This window comes from Tetrahymena thermophila (assembly GCF_000189635.1).
Source record: "Tetrahymena thermophila SB210 genomic scaffold scf_8254667, whole genome shotgun sequence".
NCBI classification, from domain to species: Eukaryota; Ciliophora; class Oligohymenophorea; order Hymenostomatida; family Tetrahymenidae; genus Tetrahymena; species Tetrahymena thermophila.
In genome coordinates this window covers 1,158,133-1,171,913 of record NW_002476434.1, presented here as the reverse complement: position 1 = coordinate 1,171,913, position 13,781 = coordinate 1,158,133, and the positions used below count along the sequence as shown (strand labels likewise).

Sequence of the window (13,781 nt, the reverse complement as noted above, 5' to 3'; positions counted from 1 at the left end):
CTATTTAGAGACTATCTTATGCAATTACTTTATAAAAGGTTGAAATAGATATCAAATTTATAGTATACTAAATATAATAAATATTTTATTTTTTAATTTTACACTTTTATTTCCATTCAACAAACCATTTTTAGTTAGTTTGAGTGTAAAAAAAAAATTTATATTAATAAAATACTAGCTATCTTAGCAAAAATAAATAATTATCTATTTTAAACATTTATATTTGTTTATTGTAAATTTTTCACTGTATTTAAAATATGACTTAAAGAGTTTTTCTTTTTAAGTTTAGAAAAATGAAGAAACTGACAAATTTTATTCGAAAAATCAGCTTTAAGGCTTGAAATTGTACATAAAAGTTAGCTATGAAATAAAAAAATCTTCTACTATAAAATTAAAATGGAAAAAGCTATTCTTAGTATTAAAATGTTAAATTTTATATTGCTTGTAACTTTTCACAATTGAAGTCAGTAATTGATTTTATTAAATTCCTCAGAATTTAAGATAAAAGTATATATTCGCTTTACTTTAATTTATTTTTCTATCAGTTTTCTATTAATTATTTAATTTCAAGTAACTAGCAAAAGTAAATTTTGATAGGAATAATTAATTTCATAACAAACATTAAAAGCCTATTTGATTTTCTTAATTAGAACTAAAACATAATAAACCCTTTTATTAGAAAGCAAAATTTTAGTTTTGATGAATTTATTTGTCTATATCTCATTTTATACACGTCCAATGCGTATCACGCCATTTTAACTTTAGTTATATATATTTCTCATCGATAATATTCTAAATCACTCTTAAAATAAGTCCAAGTGTTTCCTTAATTTTATATAATATTCTAATTTAAGCTAAATTAGATATGTTAAGATTTATATTTTATAAATAAACTCTAATATATATTTTTTCATTCATATTTATTACCAAACAAAGAAATCAAAATGAACTATCAAAAATTTTTTATAAATTTATTCTTTTTTAAAACAAAAAAAGTTTTGTAATAAAAATTTTGCTAATATTTTTAAACAAGCAAATAAATACATTTAGTGATACACATTTTTAAGAAAATTATAAAATTAATTTTTATTCAATATGGAAATGATTATATAGCAAGTCTTATAATGAAAATAGTAGAACTCAAAGAATGTGTTTTGATTTTATAATATTAACAAATTAATTATCATTTAAATTTAATTTTAATTTTTAAATATTTTAAAAGTTATAATTAGATAGATATTTTATAAGTTTGTTAAGGTTGTTTTAGGTAATGTTTGTAACGTAGAGATAGTCTACAATAGCTTGTCCTCAAGAAGAAGGAAATATGAAGATCATTATTAATTTGACCCCTTTAGATGAAGTAGATCATGGTTTGTTTTTATATAATGACTTCATAAAAATTCCCACAAGAACTGAATACAATTTGAATTCTTAAGATTTAGCTGTTTAGCATTTGGTTTCCAATTAAGTTAGAAATATTTTAAGAAACCAAGCAAGGTTAAAATATTAACAAATAAAATAATATAGTAGAATGTAGCTTTTGAATTTTAGTAATTAGCTAAAAATTAATATAAAATTTAGATAAAATAAACTTAATTATTCTAAAAAGCAGATTTAACATAATAAGAATTGAATAATATTAAGGCAAACAAATATATTTAATATACTAGTGAAAGGCAGTAATAAATTACAAAAAATATTGGTTTATTGTATAATTGATTGATTAATAGTTAGTTATTTTATTTATTATTTTTTTTATAATTATTTTAGCTTTTATTTGTTATTTTTTCATTACATACTTTGTTTTTTGAATTTAAGAAGTAATAGAGCAAGTGTTTAAAATCCTATAAATAAGCAGAATAAGATTAATACACAATTCCATTTTCCTACATTTAAGCCAAGTTGTTCAACTGGGTCAATTGTAAATGGACTACCTTCATAATTATTACGAGCATAAGCTTCAAATGTATATCTGTAATTGGAAAGCCATTAAATCCATCTGTTCCAAGCTGGCATATCATCTGCATTTTTATAAAAACCACCAAATAACATAAATGGCATAATCATCATAGGAGTTATATTTATTGCTGTATTTGCATCTCTGAAGAGAGAACCACAAAACATGCCTTAAGCATTACCAACAAAGCTTTATATGATACTTACTAGAATAAAGAAACAAAAATGATCAAAACCCTTATTTAAGCCAATCATGTAGTAGCAAATACTGCCAAATATTAGTGGTAATAATACAACCATAATACTTTCAACTATTAATTTAGAAAAGAAATAAGCAGAAACTGCATACATTTTGGCGTTTTCTTCTTTTAAAAAGACAGGTCTTTCACTTGGAATTGTTAAAACGACAGGTAACATTGAGTTCATGTGCATAACCATGGCTAAGAAGAAAAGTGCACCATTGTAGTCATTAACTGCACGCTAATCGTCTGCGTGAGTTTCTGGGTCAGGAAGACTTGAGTAAACTATACCAGTGAATAGACCTAATACAATAGCCTAAATAAATCTGGAACGAGAAAGAAGAGGATTTCTCTTCAAATTTAAGAATGAACGTACAGTTAAATGTTTAAGCTATGAAAAATATTAAGCTTATGCTGATTTATGGACTATTAAATCTGTGTTGTGTAATTTTATCTCTTCATCAATCAATGGATATAAATCTTAATCAAAGTGTTCAAAATAAGTTTTATAGTTATCTCTGTTTTCTTGAGATTCTGCATGCATTATACTCATGAAATAATCTGCTGGGTTACTTAATTGAGGGCATTAAAAGCCAAAAGAGCCAAAATGCTGTATTACCTTGCTTCTAGGGCCTTGGTAAATGAATTTACCATCAACCAAAAGAATCAAACGATCGAATTTCATAAATATTTCAGATGAAGGCTAATGGATAGTGCAGATGATAGTTTTATTTTATTATTTTGCATATTATTCTAAAACATCAACAACATTGTATGCAGTGAAAGAATCCAAACCACTAGTAGGTTCATCTAAGAAGATAACATCAGGATCACTCACCAACTCGAAAGCGATTGAAGTACGCTTCTTTTCACCCTTAGTAATACCTTTAACTGTTAAACCACCAATTAATGAGTTTTAACACTTTTCTAAACGCATAATTTTAAGAACTTCATTTACTTTGGCATCTTTTTCTTATTAATTTCCAGTCATTTTAAGATCTGCTGCAAATTAAAGAGCTTCTCTTACTGTCATAGTTTCCATTATAAGATCTTCTTGCATTACATAAGCTGCAAAATTAGAAAAGGATCTTGCATCAAAAGGCTAACCATTAGCTGTTATATCTCCAGAAAGCTTAACTTCATTTGTATTTCCAGCTCTACAGCAAAGAATATTTAATAAAGTTGTCTTACCAGCACCAGAGCTACCCATAATAGCAGTCATTTCTCCTGCTTTACAAATACCTGATAAACCTTTTAAAATTTCACGATGATATTATTTAGTGTGAGCTGTGTATTTCACATTTCTCCATGTAATATCAACTCCTTTATTTTTTGTTTAATGATCAATAGCAACTTAACTTTGAGGATGACTCATTTCGTATTTTATAATTTAAAACAGCTATTTTAAATAATTTATTTATATTTTTTTTAGTTAAAATTAAATATGTAAATTTTCCTTTGATAACATATTTAATAAACTTTTTTACAAATTTTTATATAATCAATCTGTATATCATATGATAAAATCTAATTAAAATGACTCTTTTTTTTTTTTAATTTCAGAATTTATCAAATTTTTAATTTTTACAACTTTAAATTACAAAAAAATTGAAAAATTTCAAAATTATTTACTTTTTTAAATGAGCAACTGTCTTTATATTTATTTTAACCAGTGCTTATTTAAAAATTAAAATTTAGAAATTTACTTAGAATTTACTTAAAAAATAATTTTTTAATAAAAGAAAATATTTATAATTAATCAATACAAGATTTATAAAATATTACAATTAATTTAAACAACACAAATTAATTATTTTTTTTAATTTCATTAAACAAATTCAATAAAAACATTTTATTTGATGTATTTTTAATAAAACTTGTTTTTTTACTTTATTTTAGATTAGATTTTTAACATAGTAAATAAATAAAAATTATGCTGCCTTTTCTTTCTAAAAATGTTAAACTTCATCAAAATTGAGCAGAAATTAATCTAATTACTTGGATTAGTTACGAAAAATATGAGTCCAAATTCAATTCCTTAACCATTCAAACACAATTTAATTAACATTAATTTAAATGAACTTTTTTTGATTATTCTTAATTAAAAATTAAGTTTAAGATTTTTTTTTTACTTTAATTTCTAGAAAGAATTCTTAATTTTCTTTTATATTTTATCATAGAATTTCTTATTATAAATAGTTATTTTTACAATAAAATATTTAAAATGAGCGATTAAATTTCAGATAAAAATCATCATATTTATAAATTTAATATAATTTTATTAAATTTTTAACTCTAACTTTTCTTGATCATTCAAAAAGTAAATTTTAAATACAAAATAAAATGTATGCAATTTAATTTCTACGAAATAAATTTAATACGGATTAATTTTGGAATATTTTTAGAACATTAAAAGAAATTTTATTCTGTATTATTAAGCTTTTTAATATATTCAGACTTTCAATTTTTAAGGAATAAATGAAATTAAAATTGAAATTCATTTAATTATAAAAATTAGACTAATATCAATTTATTCAAAAAAATTCAAATGAAATTTCCATATAAGTTGAAGGTTTCCCCTGTTTTATCGCAAATGAAAATAATTGCTGCTTTATTTAATTTATAAATTTGTTTTTCTTAAATTTAATTCCATTATTGCTGCTTTTAAAATAGAAAGGTAAAAAATAAACCAGTATGTATGTATGAATGAATTATTTAATACTGTATGAAATTCAAAGCAAATTAATATTGATTTGATAATAGATGAATAGTTAATGTCTATTTTTTAATTAAATAGAATAATCAACTAGTGATAATGAATTTTAGTAAGCTTTAATTTTAACCTATTATTTAGTAAATTTTATAAAAGTTATAAAATCAAAATCAATACAAAAAGTATAAAAATTCATTAATTTTTAGCTAAATTGTTTTATAATATGCGTTTAAATTTAAATTTTATTTCTCTTCATTATAAGCGCTATCTTTTAAACTTTAGTAGTAACAGTGTTAATCCTGAAAATCCCAAAAATAAGACTACAAGCATTAGCATGCACAACCACTTCCCTAAATTAAAATTTGTTTACCCTACAACATCTATGTTGAAAGGAGAGTCAACATAATTACTGCGTACTGATGCTTCAAATGCATATCTGTAGCAAGAAAGCCATTAAATCCATGCATTCCAATCTGGCATATCATTCACATTTTTATAGAATCCACCAAATAACATAAATGGAAATACCATCATAGGAGTAACACTAGTAGCTGTATGAGCATCTTTGAACAAGGAACCAAAGAACATACCCTATGATTACCCAATAAAGCTACATAAAATATTGACTAGAATGAAAAAACAGAAACGTCCAAAATTGGCATTTAATCCTACCATATAGTAACTTATGACTATATAAATTATTGGGCATATTAAAGATAAAACGCTTTCAACAAGAGTTTTTGCAATAAAATATGCAGTCACAGAATATAATTTTGCATTTTCTTCCTTCAAAAAAACTGCTTTTTCCATGGGAAAGGTAAGAACTATAGGGAAAAGGGTACTCATATTAGAATTTACGATTAAAAAAAATATTGCCCCGTTGTAGTCGTTAACTGCACGTTAGTCATCTCTATTAGAGTAAGGGTCAGGGAGATTTAGATATACCAGCCCAATAAAAACTCCTAAAATTATAGCTTGAATTATTTTAGCACGAAGTTCCAAAGGACTTCTTTTCATATTCTTTATGTTTCTTCCAATTAGAATTTAAAGTTAGCTTAAAAATTTAGCTTGTGATTCTTTATGAGTAATTTTTTCAGTACCACGAAGACCTATTTCTTACTCTATAATAGGTTTTAAATTCATATCGAATTGCTCAAAATAAGTTTTGTAATTGTTTCTGTTTTCTTCTGACTCAGCATGCATTATGCTCATGAAATAATCAGCAGGGTTACTTAAATTTGGACATTGGAACCCAAATGATCCAAAATGTTTAATTACTTTGTCTCTAGGTCCCTGGTAAATGAACTTACCATCTACCAAAAGTATCAAACGATCGAATTTTATAAAAATTTCAGAAGAAGGCTAATGAATTGTACAGATAATTGTTTTGTTTTCCTCTCTTGCATACTGTTGCAAAACATCTACAACATTGTAAGCTGTGAAAGAATCTAAACCACTAGTTGGCTCATCTAAGAAGATGACATCTGGATCACTAACTAACTCAAAAGCTATAGAAGTACGCTTCTTTTCACCTTTAGTTATCCCCTTTATATTTGCGCCACCAATTAATGTATGTTAGCATTTTTCTAAACGCATTATTTTAAGAACTTCTTTAACTTTTGCTTACTTTACTTACTCTGAGCATGACATTTTTAAGTGAGCTGCAAAAAGAAGAGCCTCTAAAACTGTCATTGTTTCCATTATGAGATCTTCTTGCATTACATAAGCAGCGAAATTGGAGAATGAGCGAGCATCAAAAGGTTGCCCATTTGCAGTAATTTGTCCAGTTAATTTAACTTCGTCTGTATTTTCAGCTCTGCAACATAAAATGTTAAGTAATGTGGTTTTACCTGCTCCTGAACTACCCATAATAGCAGTCATTTCTCCTTATTTGCAAATACCAGACAGTCCCTTTAGAATCTCACGATGATATTTTTTTGTATGAGCAGTGTATGTGACATTTTACCAAGTAATATCAACACCTTTTTTAATTTTCTTTTCTTCAAGAGTGAATAAATTATCTGTTTAAGGGAGTGTTAGAACGTTATTAGTCATAAGTCTGTAATGATTTTCTAGTTAAATACACTTTTAGTGAAAATAGTAATAGTTTGTATTTATTGTTTTAAAATAAATATTATTTGTTTAAAGGGTAAAATGAAATGCCATTTAATTAAAATAGCTGATTTTGGCACTCTATACATTATTGAATAATCATTTTTTATATCATATAATTAAAACTGATAAAAAGTAGCTGTTTTAATAGAATTTATCAAAATTTAAATTCATCAAATATTTAATTACAAAATATAGATAATAAAAATTATGCTGGAAAAAATTAAATCAAGGTGAAATTTCGTTGGAAGTAAATGTATTAAAAAAGTTAAATTCTTTACTTATTTAATTAGATTTTAGAAAATTTTATTTCTTAAATTATTCATTTATTACATTTATTTGCTTTACAATTTATCCAAAAAATAAAAAATCAATTCAAATAATAATTTTTTGCTTTTCAAAAAGAGTAATTTGTTTTATTCAATTTATTTTTACATTAAATTTTTTAAATTAAAATTTATTTAAAATTTCAATCAACAAATAAAATAATGTAGAAATAAAATGAATTATTAAAAAGTTTTGATTAATGAATATTTTCTTTGTTTGTAAGTGAGCATTTTAGCTAAAATTAGTGAAAAATTTAGATTTATTAAATAATTAATTATTTATTTCTTAGTTAATTTATATTGAAATAATGAAATTTAATTCAAAGCCTGATTTTAATTTATATTTACTTAATATCATCAGAAATAGTTAATATATTGAAAATAACCAAATGATTGATTATCTAATTACTTTTTCAAGTAAGTACCTTAATTAACAATTAAATCTATAAAATATTTATTTTCAATAAGATATTGTATTCTTCTCATATGTATTTGAAAGGTTTTATTGTTTCTAAAGTTTTATTTCTGATTTATTAAAAATTAAAAAAAATATTTTTTGGCAAAATTTTATTGTTTGTATTCAATAATTTCAACCTATTTATTTATTTTTGGATTTTTTATGAAAATAAATGTGTCTGTCTAGTTAATTAAAAATTAAAGATGAATAAAAAAATGTAAATATGATATTTTATTTAGACAAGTAATGATTAGAAATATTAAAGTATTTTCTTAAATTTGGCATTAAATATAATTTTGAATAATCTTTTGCTATATCATACGGTGAATTCTAATCATAAATGGTTATTATTAGAAATTATTAATTGAAAATTTAATCATAAATAGTAAATAGAATTATTTACTGAAGACTCATAGAAATATCTAAAAATAATTATTTTCTCAAATTATATGCATATTTATTTACATTACTCATATCACTAAGCAATAAAATCATTTCAATAAGACATATAGAATTTGTTAAGGGTAATACTTAAAATGTAATTATAGATTTAAATATTTTCTAGAATAATAATAATTTTTATTTTAAGTAAATGAGATAAAATCTATTTTAATAATAACAAAATAATTTATCTGAAATACAAAACTTTTTATTGTAGGTCTGACAACAATCTAAAATAAGATAAATTAATTTATAATCATAGTCGTGAATTTTATTTTATATTACTTGTTTTTATCAGAAATTAATAAGATAATTAACAAAATATAAAAATTTAATTAAATCTAAAGATTACATTTCTCTGAATTAAATTAACTAAACATATCTTATTTTCAAATATAATTCTTAAAAATAATTTAAATTAATCAAAAAATATTTTTTTAAAAATATAAAACTCTGACTGATACTTTCATATGATAATCTTTTTTAACTAAATTGATTAATTTTCGTTAATAATAATGAAAAATGTTGGTAATAAAGTTTGGGAAAAAGTGCTTCAAAATTACAATCTGTGATTTAATAAATGAGAGAGTCTATAGGGATATTAAATAATAGATAAGTAATGCTATTATCTTATTCTAATAATAAAAAAGAATTTATAATAAAATTTATTAGAACAATATTTATTTGATTGTAGATCAAAGATGCATTAATTTGTAAGAAAAATAATGAAAATAAAGATAACACTCTTGAATTTTTTACAAAAAAAGAAAGCTGAATACCATATCCCCTCAATAAGATTCACTTTCTGACTTATAAGGTAAGCCAATATTATATTTTTTCATTTTTTTTTTGCAACCTCAAATTAAGCAAAAGCTATTTTGATTCATATAAAAATTAAGAGGTTAAAAATATTTAATATTTATTTTTATTATCATTAGATTATAATTTCATCAAATTCATATTATTTTAGTTATTCATTTAGAATGATAAAAAATTGTTAACTTTTTCAAATCACCAAATTTTTAATTAATTTTCAAATATTTCAATTTTAAAATTTTGCATCACTTAAATTGATAAAAGATAATAAATAGAAAAAATAATTGACAGCGTTTTAAATTCAAAATAACTAATTTATAAAATTTTGATTAAAATTTGGATAAAAAAAATAATTTATTGATAAATAAATATAAATTTTATTTTTTATTGATCAAGTTAAAATAAATCAAATAATTTCAATGCTTCATCTTTAATAAGATATATTTAAAAAACTCCAAAACATTAGTATTTTATCAAAAATTACTCCTTGAATTGAGAGTTTATAGCAATAATACTTTTTTAAACTTTTAAAATTTAATTACTGCAAGTTCTCAATTGCTTGCTCATCAGATTGTATTACAAATATGATTTCTGAATTTCTGAAAGCTTCTAATATTTTTTGTGGATAGCAAATTATAAGGTAAAATTCATTATATTATATTATTTAATCATGTATCAATGGATATGTAAAATATATCGAATAAATAATTTAAATTATTTTCTTTTATAACAAATAAAAAATAAACTCAACCAATAAAATCTAAAATAACTAAAGATGGAAAAATTATTTTGATTTTATTTGATAGATTAGCTTATCAGTAAAAACAAACTAAAAAGAAATACATATTTAATAAATACTAAAAATATCAAAATAAACATAGTAAATTAAAATTTTTATTTATACTTGTAGAATGTAAAAATAATTTAGAGTGAGCTTGAACCTTTATAATTATTAGTTTAAAAATTATAAAGTAATAGATAGTTGTATATACTTTTAATATATAGTAAAATATTTTCACTATTGCTAATATTATTTGATTCATATTAAATCTGATTCATTATAAACGTTATTTTTTGAATTTTAATAACAAGTAAGTTAATATTAAGTATGCTAAAAATAAAATCAAGAGTAATAGCATGCACATCCATTTTCCTAAATTTAAGTTCGTTTAACCTACAACATCAATTGTGAATGGTGTACCAACATAATTGCTACGTACTGATGCTTCGAAAGCATATCTGTAGGGAGATAACCATTGTATCCAAGCATTCCAATCAGGCATGTCATCTACATTTTTATAGAAACCTCCAAACAGCATAAATGGCAGAACCATCATAGGAGTAACACCAATTGCAGTATGGGCATCTTTAAATAAGGAACCAAAAAACATCCCTTAAGATTATCCTACAAAGCTACTTAGAATATTAACCAAAATGAAGAAGCAAAAGCGTCCAAAGTTTGCGTTTAACCCTATCATGTAGTAACTAATAGCGATAAATATTACTGGGCAAATAAAAGATAAAATACTTTCTACAATAGATTTTGCCAAAAGATAAGCCCCTATAGAATATAACTTTGCATTTTCCTCTTTCAAGAACACAGCTTTTTCAAGAGGGAAAGAAAGAACGATTGGGAATAAAGTGTTCATGTTTGTGTTAATTATCAAAAAAAATATGGCACCATTGTAATCCATAACAGCACGTTAATCATCTACATGATTAGCAGGATCAGGGAGATTAAGATATACTATTCCTACAAAAATACCTAAAATCAATGATTGCATTATCTTTGCCTTGAGTTCCATAGGATTTCTTTTCATATTTTTTAAATTACGATCAATGAGGATTTTAAGTTCAGTCATAAAAGGAGCTTATGATGATTTATGAGCAATAATTTCAGTACCATGCTAAGCGATTTCTTAGTCTATTTATGGTCTTAAATCTGTATCAAAATGTTCAAAATAAGTTTTATAATTATTTCTGTTTTCTTCTGATTCAGCATGCATAATACTCATGAAGTAATCAGCTGGGTTACTCAATTGTGGACATTGGAATCCAAATGATCCAAAGTGTTTAATAACTTTACTTCTAGGTCCTTAGTAAATGAATTTACCATCAACCAATAGTATCAAACGGTCAAATTTTTAAAAAATTTCAGAAGAAGGTTGATGAATTGTACAAATAATAGTTTTGTTTTACTCTTTAGCATATTATTGCAAAACATCCACGACATTATAAGCAGTGAAAGAATCTAGACCACTAGTTGGTTCATCTAGGAAGATAACATCTGGATCACTAACCAACTCAAAAGCTATTGAAGTACGTTTCTTTTCACCTTTAGTCACACCTTTTATTTTTTAACCACCAATTAATGTATGCTAGCATTTTTCTAAGCGCATGATTTTGAGTACTTCTTTTACTTTAGCTTACTTTTCTTCATTACTACCTTTCATTTTTAAATTTGCAGCAAACTAAAGTGCTTCTAAAACAGTCATTGTTTCCATAATTAAATCTTCTTGCATTACATAGGCAGCGAAATTAGAGAATGAGCGAGCATCAAATGATTGTCCATTTGCAGTAATTTCTCCTGACAATTTAACTTCATTTGTATTCTCAGCTCTGCAACATAAGATATTAAGCAAAGTAGTTTTTCCTGCTCCTGAACTGCCCATAATCGCAGTCATTTCCCCTTACTTACAAATACCTGACAACCCTTTGAGAATCTCACGATGATACTTTTTAGTATGAGCTGTGTATGTGACATTTTTCCAAGTAATGTCGACACCTCTTTTAATTTTCTTTTCTTCAAGAGTGACTTAATTATCTGTTTATGGAAGGCTGACAGTATTATTAGTCATAAATGTAAAGTATTTTGAAGCTAATTTTGTAGAATGAGTAAATTTATTTTGATTGTTTTAAGTAAAAATTTTGAATATCTTATTTTATTTTAAAGTTAATATTACTTAAAAAATGCTTAGAATAAAAAACTATTTAATTAGATCACTTGATTTTGGCACTTCATGTGATTTTGAATAATCATTTTTTATAGGATATGATTAAATCTAATAAAAATTAATTTTTTTTCAGATTTAATCAAAATTTAAATTGAAAAAATAATTAATTACTTAAAGTCAAATAGATTGCTCATTTAATAAATAAAATCTAATTAATGGGATTGTGAATAATGAAATAAAAATGTAATTTTACATAAATTATTACAAGAAAATTAAGTAAATTTCTGAAATATTAAAGGAAATATTTACTAAATTAAATGTAATATTTTTAAAATAGTAAATAAGAGATTGAGGATTGCATAAAATAATTATTTAACAACCAAAAAAATTCATTTATTTTCTTTAATTTATCAAGAAATTAAAAAATAGAATAATTCTGGAAAAAATAAATTAATAAATAGGAAAAAGTGAAATTTAATAACTGATGAATTACAATGTTAAATCTGTAATAAATAAAGAAATTTCAAGAATCTATATTAAAAATTTCTTTTGAATCTAAAATAAATTAAGAAATGTCTCTTTCTTTTACTACTTGATGAGTTAAAAAAAATTTAAAGATATATTTTCTGCCTGAAATTATTATTAATTCAACACCTAATTTACTAAATTCACTCTAGGAATCATAACTTTTATCATTTGTTTCTATAAAATAATCTTCGATATCCACGATTTCTACTATAAATCTACAATTTTTTTCAATCTTTATTCAAATATCACTGCAATTATAAATAAAAAAAATAAACATGCTTGTACTTCACTAAATTTTTGATATCAATTAGGGAATCATAAATGGTTTATAATAATAAAATAATAAAAAACTTTGAAGATCTAATATATATCTGGAGTATGTATATGCCAAGCTTTCGAAGGTTTAAAATAATTAATTATCGTAAAAAAAATTGATATTGAGTTAAAATGGTAATTAAATAAAAAACATAGTTATAAATATATTGTTAATATTTTTAAGATAAAAAAAATGGTAAAAATATCTTGGATTTCATATAAATCTTAAATCTGGTTAATTAGATAAAATATAACATTTTTTCAAATCTAAAAATTAGCTTTTGCATCAAATTATTCATTTTTGTTGTAGTTTAGTAGTTTTTATTATTCTTATTTTTTTTTTATTTTAAATTTGTTAATTCAATTAATAATAAAATAAATTCCTTCATTTTTAATATTTAAGGTTTAATCATTTTAAAAATTTATCACTTAATTTTGTTTTAAAATAAAAATAATGCTTATTTATTATATATATGTGTTTTAAAAATGAATGTTATCTTATTTAAATGTATGAAAGTCTGATATTCTGCCTCCATATTCATATTAATTTATCAACATATATTCAAATAAGTATTTAATCATTAAAGTACAATTTTTTATAGTAAAATATGATAAAGCAGTTTATGTTTTTAAAAATAATTTTGATTATGCTTTATACTAAATTAATTAATTGATTAAAACTTCTAAAAATGTTACCAGTAACATATTTCTGTAAACTTTTTTTTTTCAAATTTTAAATATGGAATTATAAATAATAAAGATTTTAATATCTATTTAATTTCTTTTTTCTTTGTAAAAATAAAAAAAATAATAATTTTATTCATGCTAATTTACTTTAAAACTACTTAGAAGGTGATTAAATGAAAGTAAAAACGTTTACTCTGCTGAAATAAATACTATAAATTTGATAGCCTCTTTATTTTA

General features: G+C 22.7%; 4 protein-coding genes across 4 annotated transcripts; 1 reads left to right on the top strand and 3 right to left on the bottom strand. All coding sequences in view use genetic code 6, as the record gives it.

Annotated features, from left to right (window-relative positions):
- Positions 1 to 1,270: 1,270 nt before the first annotated feature.
- On the top strand, positions 1,271 to 1,633 carry TTHERM_00035340 (hypothetical protein; the record flags this gene model as incomplete). Its single annotated transcript, XM_971941.1, has 2 exons — positions 1,271 to 1,497; positions 1,582 to 1,633. The coding sequence occupies 2 exons, from the start codon at positions 1,271 to 1,273 to the stop codon at positions 1,631 to 1,633; spliced, it is 279 nt and encodes a 92-aa protein (XP_977034.1).
- Positions 1,634 to 1,788: 155 nt separating this feature from the next.
- On the bottom strand, positions 1,789 to 3,570 carry TTHERM_00035330 (ABC-type transport system protein; the record flags this gene model as incomplete). The annotated part of the gene is made up of 1 exon (XM_971940.1): positions 1,789 to 3,570. The coding sequence occupies one exon, from the start codon at positions 3,568 to 3,570 to the stop codon at positions 1,789 to 1,791; it is 1,782 nt and encodes a 593-aa protein (XP_977033.1).
- Positions 3,571 to 5,160: 1,590 nt separating this feature from the next.
- TTHERM_00035320 (ABC-2 family transporter protein) lies at positions 5,161 to 6,963 on the bottom strand (the record flags this gene model as incomplete). The annotated part of the gene is made up of 1 exon (XM_971939.2): positions 5,161 to 6,963. One exon carries the CDS (start codon positions 6,961 to 6,963, stop codon positions 5,161 to 5,163), a length of 1,803 nt encoding a protein of 600 aa, XP_977032.2.
- A 3,152-nt stretch (positions 6,964 to 10,115) lies between these two features.
- TTHERM_00035300 (ABC-2 family transporter protein) lies at positions 10,116 to 11,918 on the bottom strand (the record flags this gene model as incomplete). Its single annotated transcript, XM_971937.1, has 1 exon — positions 10,116 to 11,918. One exon carries the CDS (start codon positions 11,916 to 11,918, stop codon positions 10,116 to 10,118), a length of 1,803 nt encoding a protein of 600 aa, XP_977030.1.
- Positions 11,919 to 13,781: the final 1,863 nt, after the last annotated feature.